The 25,823-nt window shown below is 52.8% G+C and overlaps 1 protein-coding gene across 4 annotated transcripts in view; it reads right to left on the bottom strand.

Annotated features, from left to right (window-relative positions):
- The window catches only part of LOC116955708 (high affinity cationic amino acid transporter 1-like), a 194,916-nt gene that overhangs the window by 125,714 nt on the left and 43,379 nt on the right, over window positions 1-25,823 (bottom strand). For all 4 annotated transcript variants that reach the window (XM_076053479.1, XM_076053481.1, XM_076053482.1 and 1 more), the window contains 5 exons: window positions 21,539-21,663; window positions 16,815-17,037; window positions 14,708-14,847; window positions 12,774-12,876; window positions 10,868-11,043 (listed from right to left, as the gene is read on the bottom strand). In XM_076053479.1, the coding sequence (XP_075909594.1) occupies window positions 10,868-11,043; window positions 12,774-12,876; window positions 14,708-14,847; window positions 16,815-17,037; window positions 21,539-21,663 (767 nt within the window). The remainder of the gene's footprint in view (window positions 1-10,867; window positions 11,044-12,773; window positions 12,877-14,707; window positions 14,848-16,814; window positions 17,038-21,538; window positions 21,664-25,823) is intronic.

A 25,823-nucleotide genomic window follows, 5' to 3' on the forward strand; every position in this document is an offset into this window, starting at 1 on the left:
GGTGGATCGCTGGGGTGACAGCAAGGTGGATCGCTGGGTGACAGCAAGGTGGATCGCTGGGGTGACAGCAAGGTGGATCGCTGGGGTAACAGCCAGGTGGATCGCTGGGGTGACAGCAAGGTGGATCGCTGGGGTAGCAACAAGGTGGATCGCTGGGGTGACAGCCAGGTGGATCGCTGGGGTGACAGCAAGGTGGATCGCTGGGGTAGCAACAAGGTGGATCGCTGCTGCCGCTTCCGTTTCTGTTGCTCCGGGATGTGCGTGCATTGGGCAACGTAGCTCATGGACCCCCAGCGCCACGCTCGCAGATCGGCGGAGTCCTTCAGCGGTGAAGTTCTACGTACGCACTGTACGTACTGTATGTACGTTGAACTTTCTTTCGCACCAATCTTGATTTGAAGCTTTCGCGACTGCAGGAATCATCCGCAATCTTTGGTTCTTTCGGTTGAGTCACGTGGGTAGAAATAAATGATTTCGCACCGCACGTAGCCAACCGTGCTAAATCGGCGGTGCGGGGGAAGGGCGGCAAACTAAAGCAGCTCTAAAGAAATTCGAAATTTTCAATCTGGATTTCAAAAGCCCATAGCTCCAGCGGCTTCCTAACATCGGAAGGAAGAGCGTTCCAGACGGCCGCAGAACCACCGTCTTTGTTCGACGAGCAGCCCAAAAGCCGCTCCTCCCAGCGCGGATGACCGGAGTTCGTGCGACGGATTATGATGCTCCGTCACGCGATCAGCAAGGTATTGCGGACGACCGTTTTGTGTGTAATGAGTGTGACCTTGTAGTAGTAATAGGTTTTGCCCTTTTAACTGGCACAAAAACTGACACCTTTATTCAAGGCATCATGTTTGCAATAACCACAAACACAAGCAGTCAAAATGCAAACAAAAGAGACAACTCTGATAATAATATGCACCGTCATCTGGTCCAACACCAGTGGAGACTAGGCTCTAAGAAAAGCCGTCTCGGGTGTGGACCAATCAAATTCAAGGACAGTGCCAATATTATTATCAGAGTTGTCTCTTTTGTTTGCATTTTGACTGCTTGTGTTGTGGTTATTGCAAACATGATGCCTTGAATAAATGTGTCAGTTTTTTGTGCCAGTTAAAAGGGTAAAAACCTATTACTATATCTTGTTACTGGCAAGGGAGGTCTCATAATGAGTGTGACCTTGTAACATTCGTTCGGCAACCGGAAGCCAATGCAGCTCTGCGTGCACTGGGCAGACATGGTCGGGTCTTGCAGGACTCCGAACCCCAAGCGCACCGATTGGAGGACGGGGCTAGGGCGAGGTGGAGGATTCTGGGTAGTTGGGTAGGGAGGATCCAACCTGCGGTTTTGTTTGCACATCTACTTTATCCGATTGAAACGCATCATTCTATGAAAATGTATGTGCACTAGCGAGTACATTCGACCTCGTAATTATTTCTGAAGTAATGAACCCGCAAGTAAAATCAAAGTCTTACGCTTATAATAGTTTCGTAGGCCTTTTCATTTCTAAAATAAACAAGATAGTGTTGGGATGGTTGTGCGTGGTGGTGCGTGGTGGTGCGTGGTGGTGCATGGTGGTGCATGGTGGTGCGTGGTGGTGCGTTGTGGTGCGTGGTGGTGCGTTGTGCATGGTGGTGCATGGTGGTGGTGCGTGGTAGTGCATGGTGGTGCGTGGTGGTGCGTGGTGGTGCGTGGTGGTGCGTGGTGGTGGTGCGTGGTGGTGCATGGTAGTACGTGGTGGTGGTGCGTGGTGGTGCGTGGTGGTGCGTGGTGGTGCGTGGTGGTGCGTGGTGGTGCATGGTAGTACGTGGTGGTGGTGCGTGGTGGTGCATGGTTGTGTGTGGTGGTGCAGTGGTGTGTGGTGGTGCAGTGGTGCGTGGTGGTGCGTGGTGGTGCGTGGTGGTGGTGCGTGGTGGTGGTGCGTGGTGGTGCGTGGTGGTGCGTGGTGGTGCGTGGTGGTGCGTGGTGCGTGGTGGTGCGTGGTGGTGCGTGGTGGTGGTGCGTGGTGGTGGTGCGTGGTGGTGGTGCGTGGTGGTGGTGCGTGGTGGTGGTGCGTGGTGGTGGTGCGTGGTGGTGGTGCGTGGTGGTGGTGCGTGGTGGTGGTGCGTGGTGGTGGTGCGTGGTGGTGGTGCGTGGTGGTGGTGCGTGGTGGTGCGTGGTGGTGCGTGGTGGTGCGTGGTGGTGCGTGGTGGTGGTGTGTGGTGGTGGTGCGTGGTGGTGGTGCGTGGTGGTGGTGCGTGGTGGTGGTGCGTGGTGGTGGTGTGTGGTGGTGGTGCGTGGTGGTGGTGCGTGGTGGTGGTGCGTGGTGGTGGTGCGTGGTGGTGCGTGGTGGTGGTGCGTGGTGGTGGTGCGTGGTGGTGGTGCGTGGTGGTGGTGCATGGTGGTGCGTGCATCCCCGGCGCGCTGCCACCGGCCGATGCAACCCGACGCTTCGTCACACCGCCGGCGGCCTCGGCTAGCGGCCGGTTCGGCAGGCAGCGGAGGGGAGCGGAGCGGAGCGGAGCGGAGAGGGAGCGGAGGGATTGCCATACCGATGGTCATCCAGGCCGCAAAGCGAATCCAGGTCATGAGGTCGAGCAGCACCATGAGGTAGGTGTTCACGAAGATGCTGACAACGGGAAGCACGGGCAGCATGGGCACCTGCGGGGCGGAGACGAAGGCACACCTCATCATCATCATCACCATCATCATCATCACCATCATCATCATCACCATCATCATCACGCTGCTGCTGCTGCTGACGCACCACGTGCGCTGTCGCTTGACCGGCATTCGTCGAACCGCTTGCACGATTGCAGCTCGTACGGCGGTCGCCTTCACTCGGTTTAACAAAGGTGTGTGGGGGGGGGGGGGGGGGGGGTAAGGGAGACAAAGGCGGCCGGGCGTGGTGCCGGCCTTCATTAGGCGCTCCTCACGGACGGCACTTGCCCCAGCAGTCTGTGAAAGGCTATACGGGGGATCTTTGTTCTTTAGTGGAGGAGCTGAACGCAACGCTTCAGACTCGCTGGTCTGCACTCATCTTCAGAGGTGGGGGGTTGTGGGCCACGATCGCCGATCAGGCATCGGTCAGCGTGAGTTACCGCCACGACATTTGAAACCACTTGGGTGGGGGGGCGGGGTTGGACAACAGCACAATGATGATGATGGGTGGGCGGTGGTTTCACCATTTGTGTATTGTCGAGGAGGGAGGGGGAGAGAGGGGGGGGGGGGGGGTCGCACGTCAGCGGGCCGCCACTGAAGGCCCAACCAGGGGCCGCCACTGAAGGCCCACCAGTGGCCGCCACTGAAGGCCCACCAGGGGCCGCCACTGAAGGCCCAACCAGGGGCCGCCACTGAAGGCCCAACCAGGGGCCGCCACTGAAGGCCCCACCAGGGGCCGCCACTGAAGGCCCAACCAGGGGCCGCCACTGAAGGCCCAACCAGGGGCCGCCACTGAAGGCCCACCAGGGGCCGCCACTGAAGGCCCAACCAGGGGCCGCCACTGAAGGCCCACCAGGGGCCGCCACTGAAGGCCCAACCAGGGGCCGCCACTGAAGGCCCAACCAGGGGCCGCCACTGAAGGCCCAACCAGGGGCCGCCACTGAAGGCCCACCAGGGGCCGCCACTGAAGGCCCACCAGGGGCCGCCACTGAAGGCCCAACCAGGGGCCGCCACTGAAGGCCCACCAGGGGCCGCCAGCGTCCCCGCGATGGAGGACACCGGCGTACGCCATCTTAGCGCTTGCGCGGTGGATCCCGCTCAAGAACATTGACTCGCAGAAGGGGTTTTTTGTGTCCGTTACACTCGGCAGCCCCTATTGGTGTAACTACACGTGTGAACAAGTGCGGGCTCGAGCCCTTATGAGCGCCATCTCTCCGGCCTCCGTTTCTTTCTTGCCGTGCAGCTGCTGACGGATTGTCACAGCTCTGGTGGTCAAGCCGGACAACCGCGTCGGCAGCAGCGGCAGCAGCAGCAGCGGCAGCAGTAGTAGCAGCTGTAGCAGCAGCAGTAGTAGCAGCTGTAGCAGCAGCAGTAGCAGCAGCAGCAGCAGCGGCAGTAGTAGCAGTAGCAGCAGCAGCAGCAGCGGCAGCAGCAGTAGCAGCAGCAGTAGCAGCAGTAGCAGCAGCAGTAGCAGCAGCAGCAGCAGCAGCAGCGGCAGTAGTAGCAGCAGCAGACGCAGCAGCAGCGGCAGCAGCGGCAGACGCAGCAGTAGCAGCAGCAGCAACAGACGCAGCAGTAGCAGCAGCAGTAGCAGCGGCAGCAGCAGCAGCGGCAGACGCAGCAGCAGCGGCAGCAGCGGCAGACGCAGCAGTAGCAGCAGCAGCAACAGACGCAGCAGTAGCAGCAGCAGCAACAGCGGAGTAGTAGCAGTAACAACGGCAGCAGCAGCGGCAGCAACAGCAGTAGCAGTGGCGGCAGCTGCAGCAGCGGCAGAGTAGTGTACCGTCGTCGCCGTCACGTCTCCTTCGTGTTGTTTTGGATCGGGGGGGGGGGGGCGTTTCGTCGTTATGCATCGTGCGATGCTGGTCTGGATGACCCACAGTCGCACACCGCTGGAGGAGACTTTGTTTATTTATGAGCTGTGAGGGAGAAAGGCCATTGCCTGAAACATCACCTATATTTTTTTTCTTTTACGGCCAGAGCATTATTGACAAACGCGTTGCATTATTATTATAATTATTTACTATTTGTTTTTAGCAGGTAAGGCCCCCCCTGGGCTATGAGGCTCTCTTTCAGAAGCGGCCTGGCCACAAATGATAGCTCAACGAAGTTGGCCTATCACGTGGACATTTTTATAGCAGCCAAATGACACATGTCGATTCTAACTGTGGAGGGAAAAAGCGCAGGGGACCTGGAGAAAAATCCACACGACCACGGCAAGGGAGAACACGCCAACTCCAAATATACATATTCTTGGTTCTTTCGATAAAGTCACGTGAATAGAAAAGAAAAATAAAATAACATTTTTAAATAATAAAAAGAAAATACTAAAATAATTGATGAAAACAATAAAAGCAAAAAACCCGTAATTAAAATTTTAAAAATTGTAGAATAAAATAAAAAATAATTTTAAATAATAAAAGCAAAAAACCCACGACGTTTCGATCGCAACACAAGCGGTCTTCATCAGGCGGAGAGAAAATAAAAAAAATCCAAATATACAGCAGCAGCAGGCATCGTTAGGGTCGGGATCGAACCCACGACCTCCTGTACACCGGGCGAGGTAGTTAACATCTCCTAGCCACCGTGATGATGACGAGAGAGAGAGACACGCAAACTCCAAATATACAGCAGGCATCGTCAGGGTCGGGATCGAACCCACGACCGCCTGTATACCAGGCGAGGGAGTTAACATCTCCACCGTGATGATGATGAGAGAGAGACACGCAGACTCTAAATATACAGCAGCAGGCATCGTCAGGGTTGGGATCGAACCCACGACCTCCTGTACAGCAGGCGAGGTAGTTAACATCTCATAGCCACCGTGGCGCCCTTCATGCACCACTGCCAACGCAGCAACAGCAGCATCACCAAGTAACGTGGTTGGATGCGATTCAGTCTTGGGTCTCCTCTCCTTTGTGGGAGCACTGGCAGAGAGGCATGAGATGGTGGCACACGCCCCTGTCGGTGATTGGTTGCACCTCGTGTAGGTACGTTGAACTTCTTTCGCACCGTACGTAGCCAACCGTGCAAATGGGAGGTGCAGTGTTGAGTCTATGGTGCAGTGTTGAGTCTGTGGTGCAGTGTTGAGTCTGTGGGCAGTGTTGAGTCTATAGGCAGTGTTGAGTCTGTGGGCAGTGTTGAGTCTGAGTCTGTGGGCAGTGTTGAGTCTGTGGGCAGTGTTTTGAGTCTGTGGGCAGTGTTTTGAGTCTGTGGGCAGTGTTTTAAGTCTATGGGCAGTGTTGAGTCTATGGGCAGTGTTGAGTGTATGGGTAGTGTCGAGTCTATGGGCAGTGTTGAGTCTATGGGCAGTGTTGAGTCTATGGGTCGTGTTGAGTCTATGGGCAGTGTTGAGTCTATGGGCCGTGTTGAGTCTATGGTGCAGTGTTGAGTCAAAGGTGCAGTGTTGAGTCTATGGTGCAGTGTTGAGTCTACTGGCAGTGCTGAGTCTATGGTGCAGTGCTGAGTCTATGGTGCAGTGCTGAGTCTATGGTGCAGTGTTGAGTCTATGGGCAGTGTTGAGTCTATGGGCAGTGTTGAGTCTATGGGCAGTGTTGAGTCTATGGGCAGTGTTGAGTCTGTGGGCAGTGTTGAGTCTATGGGTCATGTTGAGTCTATGGGCAGTGTTGAGTCTATGGGCAGTGTTGAGTCTATGGGCAGTGTTGAGTCGATGGGCGGCAGTGTTTTGAGTCTATGGGCAGTACGTACGTATGTTGAACTTTTTTCGCACCATACGTAGCCAACCGTGCTAATCGGAGGTGCGGGGGATGGAGGGAGGGGGGACTACAAACTAAAACACAAAAAAAGCAGTTCGAAAGAAACGAGTTAAAAAAAACTGGATTTAAAAGCGCATCGCCCCCAGCGGGGTTCCTAAATCATCGGACGGGTGTGGGAAGAGCGGCGAATCACCCCGCCGACCCCCCCCCTCCCGCCCTAACTCCGTGGCGTTGAGGCCGAGATTGATCGCTAGGCCTTCAGCGCTGCTACCGTCTCTCTGCGAAGAGACCGCAGAGAGAGAGAGAAACGGAGAGAGGACAGCCGCGTGTCCTCGTGACATTTAAAATAAGAGCGGGCGACCAGCTGCTTTGCGATTTTTTTTGGGGGGTTTGCTTTTAAATGTGCTTCGTGTCATCGTCTTCACATCCCCGTGCGCCGAGTTAGCAGCAGCCAGGCGGAGGTGCAAGCTTCTCACTCGATATTTTGTGGGTCTCCCCGACAGACTACAGTAGCCACACGGGACCGAGGAGCCGGAGGCCGTGGCGAGAGGAATACTAATAGGGATCATCTCAACTTGTAACTCTGCACCGACCCCGAACCACAGACGAGTGGGGGGGGGGGAATGCAGCGGACACGCGGTGGAACCGGCGACAAATTCTCCACCCCAACCTCTGCGGTCCCCCATCTTATTATATTTTCTACCCACGCGACTTTTCCGTAAGAACCAAAGAGTATGGATTCCTGCAGTCACGAAAGCTCCAAATCAAGATTGGTCCCCTATATGTTAAGGCGTTATAGCCCAGCTAGCTGTTAACTTGTCGGAGGAAACTGGAGCGCCTGGAGGAAAAGCCACGCGTGCAAGGGGACAACACTCGATCCCCCGCACAGATGGAACGGCCGAAGTCCACGTTCGCTGTACCGCCCTTCTCGAGGCGAGCCAGAGTGTGGACCGGTCCTCGACACCCACGGGAAGGGAGCTTCACACGACATCTGTGCGGTGATCCACCGACCCTCGCTGCTGCTGCTGCTGCTGCCGCCACAGCGCTGGATTACAGGCAGCCATGTGCAGCAGCGTAGCCACCACCGCCCAATCGATGTGGTGTGCCGGGTGTGGGAATATTTCAGTAAATTAAGGCCCACTGAGATACGCAAAAGCTCCTTTTCAGAAGCGAGCTGGCCACAAACGATAGCTCGATGAAGTGGTTTCATCGTGTGACAAAAAGGTTTTACCCTTTCTGGCAATAAAACAAGTGAGAATAGAAATTTTGATTTAAAGCTTTCGTGACTGCAGTAATTCATATTCTTAGTTTTTTCGGTAAAGTCACGTTGAAGGGAAACAACAAAATAATAATATATATAACAATAAAAAATATATATTTTATTATTTTGTTGTTTCCCTTCAACGTGACTTTACCGAAAAAACTAAGAATATAAGTGAGAATAGGTTTTTCCTCTTTTTTCATGGCCACAAAACAGCGGTGTTAAGATGTTAAAACACCAAACTGAAACCTTTTTACAAGGAATCATGTTACTGCATTAACTGCAATACTTGTGGTCAGAATGCAAACAAAAAACACTCTGATAATTTATGCATTGTCTTCGAAACTGATTGGTCCACACCAGAGACAGCTTTCTCTCGAGCCTAGCCTCTGGTCTAACACCGTTTGAGACTAGTCTCGTAGGTTTCAGTTTGGTGTTTTAACATCTCAACACAGCTGCTTTGCTGCCAGATTTAAAAAAGGAGAAAAATCGATTCTCATATTTTGGTACTGGCAAAGGAGGTCCCAATAAAACAGTTGTGTCAAGATGTTAAAACACCAAACAAACAGAATCCTTATTCAAGGAATCCTGTCTGCATTAACCACACGTACTTGTGCAAACAAAAATCGTGCTCTGGTAATATTATATATGCTTTGGTGCTGTTCGCACCTTTTGCCGTTCTCTGGTCTAACACTGTTGAGACTCAACTCAAATGCCGTCTCTGGTGCGGACCAATCGGTTTCCAAATACAATGCATCATATATTATCAGAGCATGTTTCTTTGCTTGTGTGTTCACCGCAAGTACGTGGTGGATAATGCGGACAGGATTCCTTGAGCAAGCGATTCTGTTTGGTGTTTTAACATCTCGACATATTTTAATACTGGCAAGAAAGGTCCCACATCGGGCTCATCATGTTGAAATTTACAGCAGCCAAATACTCCGAACGAATGTTTCTGAGTCTATGGGCAGGGTTAAAACCCGGAACGGACCCCGGGGAAATATCCACGCCACCACGGGGAGGACGTGGTGGCGTCGGGGTCGGAAACGAACCCACGACCTCCCGTATACCAAGCGAGGGAGTTGACATCTCCTAGCCACCAAGTCACCGACCAGAAAAGTTTTTTTCCCCAACCATTCAGCAATCGTATCCCTGGGCTCCACACGTCACACCGTCCCGCAGACGCACTTGCTCGCGATCGCCAATTCCCCCGTTCGATCTTCTCGTCATCAAACTTTAAAATTGCCTGCGGACTCTTTCGGCGCATCCGCAAGAGCCGTTGCACAGGGGGCGACGTTTCCCCAGGTCGGTGCGTGAATTCACGGGGGGGCTGACGTGAGAATAAGACGACACTGAATGCGAATGTAAAACGCCGTTGTCAAGGAAGCCTTACGGAGACCACGCCCGTCAGGCCCTCGAGCAGCGCTTTGGCCGATCGCCCTTTTCGTCAACGTTGTTGAATAAAAAGGAGTCTTTAAGATGCCCTGTAAGCACGTACGTACGTTGAACTTCTTTCGCACCGTACGTAGCCAACCAGTGCCAAATCGGAGGCGCGTTCTAAATGTAATCGCACGGCCAAGGAGGACGTGACACGAGGCTCGACGCCTCCGCGCTCTGGCAATTGATCGCGTGCGCCCTCTGACCTTGGCGCGGTGCATTGTGGGAACAGGCTGGATTAGCAGCCATCAAGGCGGCACACGCTGCACGCTTGCTTATTTATTGCGGTAGGCCAAGCCCAGCAAAAGCCTCGCAACCGGAGCCTCACGACTCCTGTTTCGGGAGGGTCCTTACCTTGAAGGAGACCTTCGCCCGACTCTGCGGCTGCCTCCAGATGACGGCGGTGACCGCGACGAGGGCGGTGGCGAAGACGACGACCATGGCGATGACCCAGGTGGCCTGCTCGGCCAGGGCCGAGGCCCCGTGCACCATGAACGTGGTGAGCACCACGCAGAGCAACGCTGCGTGCACCCACGGACGGACCCACGCTCGCCAGTTGCGGAACCACAGCTCAACCGGTGCACACGAGCGCACAATCGCGTTCGCAAAGACAAGGATCCACCCCCCCCCCCCGTATAGCCCCGGCAGACTGTAGGGGGCAAGTGCTGTTAGTGAGCACCTACGAAGGCCGGCACGGTACACGCCCGGCCGCCTTTGTCTCCCCAGTGACGACGTTTACACATCGCACCAGGTACTCAGCTGAGGCCGAGTCGACCCAGGGGAGGGGGCCCAGTCGACCGGTTCAGATAATTGTCACTGGTGTTGACGGTTTTGAAGTGCAGCGTGCTAACCGTTGCACCACCGCTCGCCACACAATCGCGTTCACGACCAATCCGTGTACGCAATCACGGCCACAAGGTTAAACTAGACTTTTTATTTGACCAGGTAAGGCTCACTTGAGCTATGCATAGCTCTTCAGAAGCGACCTGGCCACAAATGATATCTCAACGAAGTGGCTTATCGTGTGGAAATTCACAGTAGCCAAACACTCAAAAAACGCGCGATGTTGATTCTAAATGTGGAGCGAAAAACCGAAGGACCGGGAGAAAAATCCACGTGACCACGGGAAGAGACAGACAGACACGCAAACTCCAAATATACAGCAGCAGGCGTCGTCAGGGTCGGGACCGATCCCACGACCTCCTGCGTACCAGGCGAGGTAGTTAACATCTCACCGCTGTGCGAGAGAGACACGCAAACTACAAATGTACAGCAGGTGTCGTCAGGGTCGGGATCTATCCCACGACCTCCTGTATACCAGGCGAGGTAGTTAACATCTCACCGCTGTGCGACAGAGACACGCAAACTACAAATGTACAGCAGGCGTCGTCAGGGTCCGGATCGATCCCACGACCTCCTGTATACCAGGCGAGGTAGTTAACATCTCACCGCTGTGCGAGACACGCAAACTATAAATATACAGCAGGCGTCGTCAGGGTCGGGATCAATCCCACGACCTCCTGTATACCAGGCGAGGTAGTTAACATCTCACCACTGTGCGAGACACGCAAACTACAAATATACAGCAGGCGTCGTCAGGGTCGGGATCGATCCTACGACCTCCTTTATACCAGGCGAGGTAGTTAACATCTCACCACTGTGCGAGAGAGACACGCAAACTACAAATATACAGCAGGCGTCGTCAGGGTCGGGATCGATCCCACGACCTCCTACGTACCAGGCGAGGTAGTTAACATCTCCTAGCCGCTGCGGCACGGTGGAGGGGGGTGAGGTGTGTGTGGGGGGGGGTGGGGGTGCTCACCGATGACGCCGACACACACGTTCACGATGACGGTCGACTGCTTGTTGGGAAGCCGCGACCGGGGCTGTATCAGCAGCATGGCCCCCCACTGTGGCTTCACCTGCTCCTCCAGGGCGGCACCCCCAGGCACGAATCCAAAGTCCGGCGAGTCCTTCCAGTCCGGCTCCGGTTGGTAACTGACCACGCGCGATAGAGGGGGGATGACACACACACACACACACGCGCGTGTGTGTGCAGCGCGGTCACCAATTCTGCGCTTGACGTATCGCGGCGATTGACCGCGCCCGAACTCATCGACGGCGAGGTTTCGCCGCTCGAACGTCCCAACGGCGCAACGGTTGGGCCCACGTCGCGCCCGCCGGCCGCGCACGTGGGCCGCCCGCAATCCGGCGGCGTGGAGGCAAGCGGCGAGGGTTGACGCGCAGAGAAGGCGGGACGCGGAAAAAAAATGTGGACTTTGCCCGTTCCGTGTGTGCGGGATCGAGCGTTTCCCCCACACACACACACCTCCCCCCCTCGCGCGCGCGTGGGGGGGGGGGGGGTGTTTCGTCCGGGTGCTCCGGTGTCCTCACACTTTAAAACGCTCCTTAATTGGCCGATAAAAGATTCGTACAAAGAGGATTGCAGAGCTTGGGCAATTGTTGACGTCGGCTCATCGTGTGGCTGACTTGCAGCTTCGTCTGTGGCTCCGCCTGGCATCCGCGGAGTCCATCTCTCTCTTCAGGGAGGCGAATCGCCCGATGAATCTCTCGCGAAATGCCACGGTACTCAAATTGTGTGCTGAAGTAGCAGCCAGTTGGCATGCTTTGCTCAAGGTGACAAACCTTACGAATCGGGCCGTGATCGGGTGGCGGCGAGTTAACGACAGATTTATATTAACGCCATCCAACCCAAAAACCTTTATCATGGGTAATTTTGGTCGCGAAAAGCCTACGTGCATGCATTAAAAAAATATATAAAATGAAAACGAGACCATTACGGTACGTCCGTGAAATACCAGGGCCGTGGCCTGTAATGTTATTTATGTTGTTTACTATATAAACACACCAACAACAACAACAACACGGACAATCACCGGACATCACAGGGCAGCTCTGGCACGCGCAACCCAACGCTGCGGTGGTAATTGTGCAGCGCGGGTGTCAGAAACCGGGACGGCAGTGGCGAGAGACGTTCCTGCACAACCGTGGAGGAGATGCCAACGAGCAGCCGGCCGCTCGGGGTTGTGGCCCTGCGCCACAACCCCACCAGCAACCATACCACCAACCACACACCACCACCAACCACACCACCAAACACACACCACCACCAACCACACACCACCACCAACCACACACCACCACCAACCACACACCACCACCAACCACACACCACCACCAACCACACACCACCAACCACACCACCAAACACACACCACCACCACCAACCACACCACCAACCACACCACCACCACACACCACCACCAACCACACCACCAACCACACACCACCAACCACACACCACCACCAACCAACCACACCACCAACCACACCACCAACCACACCACCACCACCAACCACACACCACCAACCACACCACCAACCACACCACCAACCACACACCACCACCACCAACCACACACCACCACCAACCACACCACCAACCACACCGCTACCCCCCTCACCCCCAAACGCTTCTGTTGTTGTTACCATAACGCCGGGCTGCCCTATATATCCGCCCATGTTATTCCGAGGCTGCACGGCTGTAGCCAAACGCAGCGAAATATTTAAAAAAAACACCCCGTGGATTAATTCGTTCGGACGAAAGAGGTTAGGGGGACCCGGGGGAGGCGCGAGTGGAGCGGGAGAAAGGCGGAGGAGGATGATGATGAGGAGGGGGTGGGGAGCTGCTGCTTGGCATTCCTTACCGCAGGATGAGCACGCAGGCAGCCACCAGAGAGTATGACAGCAGCGTTCCGATGGACATGAGGTCCACCAGGGCGATGAGGTCAAACAGGAACGCCATCACCGCTGATGCAGACAAACGATAAAAGGCAAAAAAAATTTGATCCTCACTGCGGTAGCCCGGGGTACCGATATCATACAAAAATGGCCGAGGCAATTCATTAAATGTTTTATTTCCGGGACGCGATTTTTTGTCCAGCGGTGCACTTCAACTCCGCGACGGGGCTACCGATCGATCCCGAAAATCGGTGTTGCCGCTCCGCCATGTCGAAACGCAGCGAGGACGACGGTAGCGCCGGAAACCCCCGAACGGCCGCGCGGTACGCGCCGAGGTAGCGGTGCGTCGGAGTGCACAGCTCGTCGAGATGAGCCCATTGCCGCGTCGCCGACCATCAACAGACTAGACAAAATGACTTGCGTCGCGAACATTAGATATGCGAGAGCCGGGGGGAACTACGGTACCCCGGGGTAACGCCGTAAGGTTCAAATATCCAGCATTGACGGCACGGCGCACGCACGATGTTTACACAATCGCACCAGGTGCTCACTTGAGGTGGAGTCAACCCAGGGGAGACGGAGGCCCAAGACGAGTTCAGATGTCCATCAGCGGTTTTGGCCCATGAGCGGGAATGTATAAAGCAGACAAGGGACTCTAAACGCGCGATGTCGATTCTAAATTTGAAGCGCAAAAGCGGAGGAGCTGGCGAAAAATCCACGCGACCATGGGAGGAGAGAGAGAGAGAGAGACACGCAAACACCAAATATACAGCAGGCGTCAGGGTTGGGATCGAACCCACGACCTCCTGCACACCAGGCGAGGTAGTTAACATCTCCTAGCCACCGTGATGATGATGAGAGAGAGAGACACGCAAACTCCAAATATACAGCAGGCGTCAGGGTCGGGATCGAACCCACAACCTCCTGTATACCAGGCGATGTAGTTAACATCTCCTAGCCACCGTGATGATGATGAGAGAGAGAGAGACACGAAGACTCCAAATATACGGGGATTGTCAGGATCGGGATCGAACCCACTACCTCCTGTACACCAGGCGAGGTAGTTAACACCTCTTACAACATTGACCAGCAAAGCACAACATTATTAATTCTGAGCTGAAGAAATAAAAGCCAGGTTTTACTTTAGGAGACGGTGGTCTGAACTGTTCACGAGCAGCAATGCCTCGGCGCCAGAGTCGCGGCTCGCTGCGACTCTGAGAGACGCCGGCTAAAATCTCGGCCGGAGCACTTTACTCGGCCAGGGGTGCAGAGCAGAGGGGCACCACGGTGGCTAGGAGATGTTAACTACCTCGCCTGGTGTACAGGAGGTCGTGGGTTCGATCCTGACCCTGACGCCTGCTGCTGTATATTTGGAGTTTGCGTGTCTCTCTCTCATCATCATCACGGTGGCTAGGAGATGTTAACTACCTCGCCTGGTGTACAGGAGGTCGTGGGTTGGATCCCGAAATTGATGCCTGCTGCCGAATATTTGGAATCTGCGTGTCTCTCTCTCTCATCATCATCACGGTGGCTACGAGATGTTAACTACCTCGCCTGGTGTGCAGGAGGTCGTGGGTTCGATCCCGACCCTGATGCCTTCTGCCGAATATTTGGAGTTTGCCCCTCCGTCTCCCTCTCCCCGTGGTCGCGTGGATTTTTCCGCCGGTTCCTCCGGTTTCCCCCCCCCCCTCCGCATTTCAGAATCGCCGTCGCACGCTTAAAGAGTCTTCGGCTGCCGAGCTACACAGCTCTCAGTCGACCTGGCCACAGCGACAGCCCGACGAAGGGGGCCTCATCGTCACCCCGTGGACTTCTATAGCAGCAGCAGCAGCAGCAGCAGCAGCCAAACAACCCCGTAGCAGCCAAACAGTCCGAGGCGCAGAGCCCAGGTGCCCATCACCTGCCACGGAGCCCGAAGTGACCGTCGCGAGGATGGGAGTCTTGAAGCGCTTGTGGACCCGCGCCAGCCAGCGGAACAGCAGGCCGTCCTCCGCCATGGCGTAGATGATGCGAGGCATGGGGAAGATGCTTCCGAGCAAACTGGGGTTGGGGGCGGAGGAGAAGGGCCACCAGGCCGAGCGCACGGAAGGGGGGGGGGGAGAGGGAGTTCACCGACGATGGCGGTAGCGGCGACTGTTAAAAATGCTCTTTCACGCGAAGGCGGGTGGAGAGGGCGACCCTCCGCGCGGGCAACCTGGATTCCCACGGGAGGCGACACCAGGCGCCGCGCAAATGTCGAGGGGCTCCCTTCGGAACCCGCGGCCGTTGGGGGAGGTGCCCCCGTTAAGCCCCTGGCTCGCTAGGAGAAAGGCCTGCTCCTTCTGTGTGGGATAGAGCGTTGCCCCCCTCGCACGTGTGTGTGTGTGGGTCTTCTCCGGGTTTTTGCTCCCACGCGCAGTGCAAACGCTCGCCAATTGGCCGAAAACATCTTAATTACGGAGGGAACTGTTGGTGTCGGCCCACTGCCCGGCATCCTTCCGGCTCGGCCTGCGGTTGCCACAGATGCAATTTGCACGAACGATATGAAACTAAATTTTGATTTAAAGCTTTCGTGACTGCAGTAATTCATATTCTTAGTTTTTTCGGTAAAGTCACGTTATTTTGTTGTTTCTCTTCAACGTGACTTTACCGAAAAAACTAAGGATATGAAACTAATCAATTTTTCTCCCTCCATACAGAAACAACCACTTGATGCTCCGGTCAAAACCATCACACTACCATATATAGCAGGCGTTACTAAAAAGATTTCCAAAATTCTAAACAAACAGAAGATCCAGGTCCGGTTCAATACAGTACACAAAATTCGTGATCTGATCCCATCCGTGAAGGATGTCATTCCTGACTTGCAGTAACCCCGGGGTTTACAAATTGAGTTGTACCTGCGGTGATTGCTATATCGGGGAGACAAAGCAACATGTCTCTGACCGAATTCGCGAGCACAAATCAGATTTGAAACACGGCAGAACGAATTCTTCTGCCGTAGCTGATCACTGTTACAACGCTGTGGGTGATCACGATATAATTTTCTCCGAAACCAAGGTTCTTTGCAAACCCACGGGTTTTTATCAGAGATTTGTTCACGAGGCAATTCAGATCTACAGACACAATTTCAACCGAGAAGATGGTTTCAAATTAAGCAACCATTGGTAAGATGTTCTAAATCGAACCAAACATTAAACTAATTTTCAATGGTACAGTATATTTTTCAAGTAGTGGTACCCCAAACTTTCGCAGCTCTTAAAATTCCCTTTTCACACCACCAATAGGTAAACTCCCCCTCCCCCCCTCACCAACCGGCATGTTCACCCGCATGTACACCACCTCTACACCGTTCATCATGCTAAGTCGGCCAATCAAATGCTAATTTTTATGCTAATTCCTTTGTCAAGGCACCTTAATTACTCTCACACAGCTTAAAGGTCGCGGTCTGAGCTTGGCTGTGTTCACTCCAGCGCTGTCCTCGAGACAGCCTGGTCCCTTCACCTGATGAAGGCCGCTTGTGTTGTGGCCGAAACGTCGTGATTTTTGTTTTATGGATCCTTGCAGTCACGAAAGCTTCAAATTTAGAACTGCCCATAGACTCAACACTACCCATAGACTCAACACTGCCCATAGACTCAACACTGCCCGTAGACTCAACACTGCCCATGGACTCAACACTGCCCATGGACTCAACACTGCCCATAGACTCAACACTGCCCATGGACTCAACACTGCCCATGGACTCAACACTGCCCATGGACTCAACACTACCCATAGACTCAACACTGCCCATGGACTCAACACTGCCCATAAACTCAACACTGCACCATAGACTCAACACTGCCCGTAGACTCAACACTGCCCATAGACTCAACACTGCCCATAGACTCAACACTACCCATAGACTCAACACTGCACCTCCGATTAGCACGGCTGGCTACAACACGGTGCGACAGAAGTTCAACACAAGACCGCATCCAAGAGGCGTTTGGCCGCCAACGCCGGCGACGCCGCATCGGCCTTACCTCGAGGTGAGCGCGCACAGCGCCCCGATGGCCACCATGTACTTGGCGGGGCCCCAGCCCACGTACTCGAAGGCCACGGGCAGGGGGCTGGCCTCGTCCAGCAGATAGTAGGGCATCATGAGCGTGAGGGCGGCCGACACGCCGAAGTAGGCCACAAAGCAGATGAGCAGCGACGCGACGATGCTGATGGGGATGGCCCGCTGGGGGTTCTTCACCTCCTCGCCTGCAAACCGCGAATGAGACAAAAAAAACACAGCGAGAGGTGGGTGGGGGCGTGTCCGCGCACGACGAGAACGTGGAGTGGAGGCGGCGTCCCAGGCGAAGAGCGGCGCCCGTTCGGGCCGTTCCTTGGGCTCGTCGTTTCGGCTTTCAAAGCATTTCGCGCGCGCTGCATCATGAACCGTGCTGTGTCATGAACCGTGCTGTGTCACGAACCGTGCTGTGTCATGAACCGCGCTGCGTCATGAACCGTGCTGTGTCACGAACCGTGCTGTGTCATGAACCGCGCTGTGTCATGAACCGTGCTGTGTCATGAACCGTGCTGCGTCACGAACCACGCTGTGTCACGAACCACGCTGTGTCATGAACCGTGCTGTGTCATGAACCGTGCTGTGTCACGAACCGTGCTGTGTCATGAACCGTGCTGTGTCATGAACCACGCTGCGTCATGAACCGTGCTGCGTCATGAACCGTGCTGTGTCACGAACCGTGCTGTGTCATGAACCGTGCTGTGTCATGAACCACGCTGTGTCACGAACCACGCTGTGTCATGAACCGTGCTGTGTCATGAACCGTGCTGTGTCATGAACCACGCTGTGTCATGAACCACGCTGTGTCATGAACCACGCTGTGTCATGAACCGTGCTGTGTCATGAACCACGCTGTGTCACGAACCACGCTGCGTCATGAACCGTGCTGCGTGATGAACCGTGCTGTGTCATGAAACGTGCTGTGTCATGAACCACACTGTGTCATGAACCACGCTGTGTCATGAACCACGCTGTGTCATGAACCGTGCTGTGTCATGAACCGTGCTGTGTCATGAACCGTGCTGTGTCATGAACCGTGCTGTGTCATGAACCACGCTGTGTCACGAACCACGCTGTGTCATGAACCACGCTGTGTCATGAACCGCGCTGTGTCATGAACCATGCTGTGTCATGAACCGTGCTGTGTCATGAACCACGCTGTGTCATGAACCACGCTGTGTCATGAACCGTGCTGTGTCATGAACCGTGCTGTGTCATGAACCACGCTGTGTCATGAACCGTGCTGTGTCATGAACCGTGCTGTGTCATGAACCACGCTGTGTCATGAACCACGCTGTGTCATGAACCGCGCTGCGTCAACGCCGCGCCAAATGTCGGCGGGGCTCAACGGAGACGGCGTCTGGCGCGAGGGCGGTGGAATTTTTCCCCCCCTCCCTCCCCGTCAAGCGCGCGCCCACACAGCGAGTGTCCGCGGTGTTCCCGTGCCTCCCCCCCGTCCCTGCGACGCAGTTCGTGTTCTGTACCGGCCTCTTTATTTGAAGAAAAAAAAACCACAAACAGAATGAATTTTATATTCTTTGGGTCTTTCGGTAAAGTCACGTTCGAGTACTCAAAAACTGAAAATGTTGTGGGTTCACTCTTCAACACACCGGTGGGCTAAAGCAGTGAACCATTTTGCCTTTTGTCAACGTGACACTTTTTTTGCTGATTGATCCGTGTCGGGTGGTGGAGGGTTACGACACATTTATAAATAACGCGATTTGACCCAAAAACCTTTATTATTTATAAAATAAATCACGACGTTTCGGGCGTGATGACGGACGCTTGTGTGTTGCGCCCGAAACGTCGTGATTTATTTTATTTTCTACCCACGTGACCTTACCGAAAGAACCAAAGGGTGATGGATTCCTGCAGTCACGAAAGCTTCAAATCAAGATTGCATTTCGATCACAACACAAGCGATCGTCCTCCAGATGACGATCGCTTGCGCTGTGATCGAAACGTCGTAGTTTTTTTTGTTATTCTTTGGTTATTTTCTTTGAACCCAAGTGACATCACCGAAAGACAAAAGGAACATCAATTAATGCAGTCACGGAAGCTTCAAGTCAAGATAGAATTAATTCTAACAGACTAATCCACGTTCAGCCCGCGAGATTGACTGGGCCGCATTCGTGACATTGGCCGGCCCCCCAAGCGGCGAGGTCAACGTGGAGCACGACGCGGATTTTACTCCGCGTGGAAAGGACACGGAGAACGCTTGCCCTCCGGAGCTAACACCAAATGTGGGATGGAGAGCACTCATTGGAAGGCATCCGTCAATAGGCATCACGACTGTGCACGGGCACGATACGCCACAAAGTACCGTTCCCACAGCCCCCTTGTCAATGCTCACCACTCCCCCACACTTACGACACCTTTGGCGATACAATATGGGCCATTCAAAGTCCTACCGGGGCCTAATGGTCTTACAGCCTAAAACTCATATTTCTTGGTTCTTTCGGTAAAGTCACGTAGAAGGGAAACAATAAAATATTGTTTCCCTTCTACATGACTTTACCAAAAATATGAATCCCTGCAGTCACGAAAGCTTTAAATCAAAAGCCTAAAACTCAGCAAGTCCTACGGTTAATTACCGAACATCCGTCGGTGAGGTTGAGGCGCGACGGGTCAAGCAAGCGTGACCGTATATTTTAATGTTCGCGGGGCCCTCTGGTGGCTGCACGAGCGGCACGCAGCCGCACGCGCAAGACGAGGGCGATTTCACGCAGCAAATCGCGCATGTCGGGGCCACTCGCTTGGGCCTGCTAACAGACCTCCCACTCGCTACGGTACGGACTGTCGACGGACCGCTCCGGCCTCTTCATGTGGAACCCCGAACCCCCCCCCACCATGCAGTGTTTCTGCAATCTGTTCGCAGAACCCGTTTTGTTTGGAAGTTGGGTCCCGCGTCTTGTCTTGTACGGGGACCGACATTTGGCTCGGCCATCGAACGGCTACGGTCACGGCATCGTGCGTCTGCGGCCGTCTGGAATGCTCTTCCTTCCGATATTAGGAGGCCGCTGGAGCCGTGCACTTTGAGATCCAAATTGAAAACGAATTTCTTCGCAACCGATTTTAGTGTTGAGCTTGTTGTCCTTCCCCCGCACCTCCGATTAGTACGGTTGGCTACGTACGGCGCGAAAGAAGAAGTTCAACATACACATGTAGTGACATCACGGATGTCACTGTGTAATGCCGGCTCGAGAGAGGCACGGCGTGCGATGTAGCGACATCGCGGACACCACGTGAATGTGGGTGCAGTACCGGCCCTAGAGGGGGCTCGGTGAGCGCCGACTGACAGCGCTGGATGTGAGAGTGGATGTGAGAGTGCCGGCCATGGAAATGGGGTTTACTAAGGGCCATGGCACTCTGTAGACTTTACAGGTCACGTGTCCCCTGGGGTCAACCACAGGGCCCCCAAGTGGGGGCCAGGGGTGGCCACGTGTCAGGGTCGAGATCCTGCTGGAGGATTCTAGAAGGTGGGCGTGGCTAAGGGCGGAGCCAGCCACGCCGCAGGGGATGTAAGCCGGGTCCCCGAGAGGGACCGGCTGCTGTTGTTCATCCTGAAGAGATCTACGTTCTACGTCCTACAGAGTCTCCAACACGTGGACCGGGACCCAAGCTGTGGTCCGGTCCGTCATAGCTACTCCCAGTGTAACTAGTGTAGTTAGCCTGGTGGTCACGTAGCTAGTTACGGCGTAATTAGTGCAGTTAGCCTGGTGGTCCACCACCACAGGTTGTTATCTTGTTAAGGGGCAGTTACCCCGTGCGTTGGTGTTAATAAATGTGTTGCCTCCAAGACGTGCATCTGCGACTCAGTTGAACTCACTACACATGCATAGACTCGGACTTGATTACTTTGGCTGGCAAGGCCCCATTGAGCTAGGCAGCTCTTTGACAAGGATGACCACAGCCCAAGACTGTCGGTAATGGTGGCAAGTTACATGACGACACAGTTTTATCCAGTTACATTGAGACCCACAGAGTTACATAGAGACTCGTTGAGTTAGAAATCAATAGCTTGTCGGAGATGAAGAGTGACGCAGGCATCCACAAAGTTAGATGGAGACTCATAGTTTTACGGATATTCATAGTGCGACACAGACTCAGAGTTACAAAAGAAACTCAGACTCAGCTGCCAAGGCCCCATTGAGCTAAGCAGTTCAGTTGCAAGGATCACCGCAGCCCAAGACCGTCAGCAGCGGTGGTAGTTACAGGATATCGCAGTCACGTAGAACTACATCGAAGCCCACAGAGTTACACAGAGATCCATAGTTACACAGGGATTCGTAGAGTAACACAGACATCCCTAGGAGTTACACAGAGACTCAAGAGTTACGAAACTATCGCAGCCCAAGGTGCCGACGGCAGTGGCGGCAGTCGCAGGACTCCGCGGGGCGGAGGGAAGGCGCTAACTAACGGGAGCTAAAGCAACGACAACAAAAACGATTGGCACGAGAAACCCACGCATGCCCGGAACGCCGCGCAAACAGGATAAGCAATTAAATAAATAAAAAAGATGCTGACATACTAATCAAAAACAGCGTGTAAAAAGTTTAAAAGTAAAAAAAAAACAATAATTCCTGTCGCCGACCGCAAGGCGCAACGCCGTTGCCGGCGAACGCCAAAATCACGGGCGCCCGTCCCACGCCGTCCCAACCCACCGCCGCCCCCCCCTCCCCCCCATTGGCTCACCGGTGGTGGCGATGCAGTCGAAGCCGACGAAGGCGTAGAAGCAGGTGGCGGCGCCGGTGAGGACGCCGGTCACCCCGTACGGGGCGAACCCCCCCGAGCCGTACGTCCCGCTCGTCGTCGCGTTGCTGCAGCGAGCGAACAATGGCGTTAGCGGCAGCAGGGCATCAAGCAAACCGGAACCTCTTCCCGCCCGCTCTCAACGTTGTGGTGTGTCGCGTCCGTGATCTTGGTGGCCCTTCCTTCCACTTAGCTCACCGTCCATGACATTTGCTCACTAACTTGTTAGCCTGTGGGCGATGTTAGTCTACGGGCAGTGTTAGTCTAAGGGCAATGTTAGTCTAAGGGCAATGTTAGTCTACAAGCAATGTTAGTCTACGGGCGATGTTAGTCTACGGGCAATGTTAGTCTACGGGCGATGTTAGTCTAAGGGCAATGTTAGTCTACAAGCAATGTTAGTCTACGGGCGATGTTAGTCTACGGGCAATGTTAGTCTATGGGCAATGTTAGTCTAAGGGCAATGTTAGTCTACAAGCAATGTTAGTCTACGGGCGATGTTAGTCTAGGGGCAATGTTAGTCTATGGGCAATGTTAGTCTATGGGCAATGTTAGTCTATGGGCAATGTTAGTCTACAAGCAATGTTAGCCTATGGGCGATGTTAGTGTTTGAGCAATGTTAGACTACAGGCAATGTTAGCCTATGGGCGATGTTAGTCTAGGGGCAATGTTAGTCTATGGGCAATGTTAGTCTATGGGCAATGTTAGTCTAAGGGCAATGTTAGTCTACAAGCAATGTTAGTCTATGGGCAATGTTAGTATATGGGCAATGTAAGTCTACAAGCAATGTTAGCCTATGGGCGATGTTAGTCTATGGGCAATGTTAGTCTACGGGCAATGTTAGTCTACGGGCAATGTTAGTCTATGGGCAATGTTAGTCTATGGGCGATGTTAGTCTATGGGCAATGTTAGTCTACGGGCAATGTAAGTCTACAAGCAATGTTAGCCTATGGGCGATGTTAGTCTATGGGCAATGTTAGTCTACGGGCAATGTTAGTCTACGGGCGATGTTAGTCTACGGGCGATGTTAGTCTACGGGCAATGTTAGTCTATGGGCGATGTTAGTCTATGGGCAATGTTAGTCTACGGGCAATGTAAGTCTACAAGCAATGTTAGCCTATGGGCGATGTTAGTCTACAAGCAATGTTAGCCTATGGGCGATGTTAGTCTACGGGCGATGTTAGTCTATGGGCAATGTTAGTCTATGGGCAATGTTAGTCTAAGGGCAATGTTAGTCTACAAGCAATGTTAGTCTACGGGCGATGTTAGTCTAGGGGCAATGTTAGTCTATGGGCAATGTTAGTCTATGGGCAATGTTAGTCTATGGGCAATGTTAGTCTACAAGCAATGTTAGCCTATGGGCGATGTTAGTGTTTGAGCAATGTTAGACTACAGGCAATGTTAGCCTATGGGCGATGTTAGTCTAGGGGCAATGTTAGCCTATGGGCGATGTTAGTCTATGGGCGATGTTAGTGTTTGGGCAATGTTAGTCAAAAGACAATGTTAGTGTTTGGGCAATGTTAGTCAAAAGACAATGTTAGTCTATGGGCATTGTTAGCCTTTGGACAATGTTAGTCTATGGGCAATGCTAGTCTACGGGCATTATTAGCCAATGGGCAATGTTAGTGTTTGGGCAATGCGAGACTATGGGAAATTTTAGTCTATCTACATATCTATGGGCCGTGCCATTTCTCAAAGACTTTGGCGATCACGGCCTTCCTTCCATTCATCTCCATCCGCGACATTTACTCACGAACTTTGCATCGGTAACTCCTCCCCAGTTGCATCCAATTATTCTAATTGCTAAAGCAACTTAATTCGCCATCTTCTCGTAAACCATCTCACGTGAAGAGTAAGTCGACCTGGCGTGCCCTTTAAAATAGGTGGTCGTGTAAATGCAACAATACAAAATATCAAACGATGTGTGGACGCTGCCGCCGCATTAGCAATGGTGTACAGGCCCAAGTAAACAAACCACTCAGCACGTTCATCAACAAATCACCGCGGCCTTCACGGAAAAAAATACACAATAGGCGACGTTTCAGGAAATGGCCCTTCTTCACAGCATTTTTTTGGGTGTTGCTATAAAGACGGGCCAATTGCCAAAACGTCACCCATTATATCGTTTTTCCTTTTAAAGGCCGCAGCGTTATTGACCAACGCGTTGAGTTTTCCCCTTTTTTTTTGTTTGCACAAATGGACTGTCGATGTATAAAACGTCAGTGGGAATGTTACTGGTAAATATCTCCATCGTCATCATCACACCATCGTCGTCGTCGTCGTCAGCGGTGTCCGACGGTGGCACGTGGCGATGGGCGCGAGCGCCTCCAGTTAGTTGGCTAAAAACCGGGGAGCGGAGGAGATTGGACAGTGCCGTTCATCCTCTGGCATCGAGCATTGGGACCTTTTTCAACGTTTTTTTTTTATTTAACTTCACTTGCGTTTGTCGTGGTCAAATCTTCCAAATCAAAAGTTAAGTCGACTTCCTGTTGTGCAATCAATTCCAAAGCTTGCACACGTGCTCAGATCCGGTGACGATGCACGCCTGTATAAAAAGTGCCATCAATTCATCATTGATCTGCCTCCTTTCCTTTCAAAAACGCCGCGGTACCTAAACTGTGAAATCGGCTCGCACAAAAAGCAGGCGCCGCGTGTCTCAGGCGCCACTGACGTACTTCTCAAAGACCGTGAGTTAAACGAAGTTGTCGATAAAACCGTTGTTTTTGAAACACTTTTTTGAAGCACTTTATTTGCCAGTATCAAAGAATTAATTAAAAGAATAGGTTTTGGTTTTTTAATCCTTTGCTCGTGATAAAACGTGTGTGAAGATTATACTGGCAAAAAGATCCCAGGGACATAACTGCTCAACCCCAGCGATAAATGCGCCGATGCTTGCATTGTCTTTGTACTGGTCGCCCTTTTGACATTCTCTGGTCTGACACTGGTGAGACGGGGCCATGGAGAAGGCCGTCTCTCTGGTGTAGGCCAATCGGTTTCAAAGATAATGCACACATTACACTCTGTAAACAAACAAACTAAAATTGTTCCTTGGTAGTAAAGTGTTATTTCCTAATTGCTTATGCCTCAAAAGTACGGAAAATGGGCTATTATTTCCCCACAAGCTTTGCTTTTGTGACCAGGACAGTGATATTTTGAAATGTTCCTATTTTCAATGAGAACACGCGGTGTGCATTTGTGTCAATTCCTTCACGTAAAGTCCTGGTCACTAAAGCAAAGTTTGCGTGCGGAATAATTCTCGATTTGAAGTGTTTGTGACTGCAGGGATCCATACTCTTTGGTTCTTTCGTTAAAGTCACGTGGGCTCCTCCCCCCGCCCCCTTTCTTACTTATATATGGCCTCATGTTACAGGCAGCCCACCCTTTTGCCCACTTCAGCAGTTGTTTCTTGCTGTGGTTGTTCCACCTGATTAAAAGGCACTGGTGTTGCGCCCGAAACAGCGTGATTTAATTTATTTTATTTTATACCCACGTTACTTTACCGAAAGAACCAAACAGTATGTTTGTGGGGACTAGCCATCTGCTATACCTTTGAGGCATAAGCAATTAGAAAATAACACTCACTACCCAGGGACAAAACTCGTGTTATATAGTGTGATCAGAGCACGTTTGTGTGTGGTTAATGCAAAGTTGATTCCTCGTAAACAGGTATCGATTTGGTGTTTGAAAGGGTACAAAAAAAACCTACTCTTTTTTTTCCTCTTCATAACCGGCAACAACAACGAAAACAACCGTTCGCCCCGTTCATTCAACTCGGCACGCGGCAAACAGCGACGCCACCAATCTGCGCCGATGACAGCCGCCGGGGGCATGGCAGCACCGTGGAAGGGGGGGGCGTGGTGGTGGTGGTGGTACCCGCGATGCCACCATCTCAAGGCACCGCTACGCCTAAGCTCAGGGCACCGGGTAAATGAGGATTGCTTGGATCGCTCGTTCATTTGTTATATTTTAGAGAAATATTTTTTTTTAGAGATATTATATTTTTATATTTTAGAGATATTTATTTTTTAGAGATATTATATTTTTATATTTGAGAGATTATTTTTTTAGAGATATTATATTTTTATATTTGAGAGATATTTATTTTTTAGAGACATTATATTTTTATATTTGAGAGATATTTATTTTTTAGAGATATTCTATTTTTATATTTGATAGATTTATTTTTTAGAGATATTATATTTTTATATTTGAGAGATATTTATTTTTTAGA

The sequence above is a fragment of the Petromyzon marinus genome, chromosome 61 (assembly GCF_048934315.1).
Source record: "Petromyzon marinus isolate PM22_M1 ecotype Great Lakes invasive population chromosome 61, UKy_Petmar_22M1.pri1.0, whole genome shotgun sequence".
Taxonomy (NCBI): domain Eukaryota; kingdom Metazoa; phylum Chordata; class Hyperoartia; order Petromyzontiformes; family Petromyzontidae; genus Petromyzon; species Petromyzon marinus.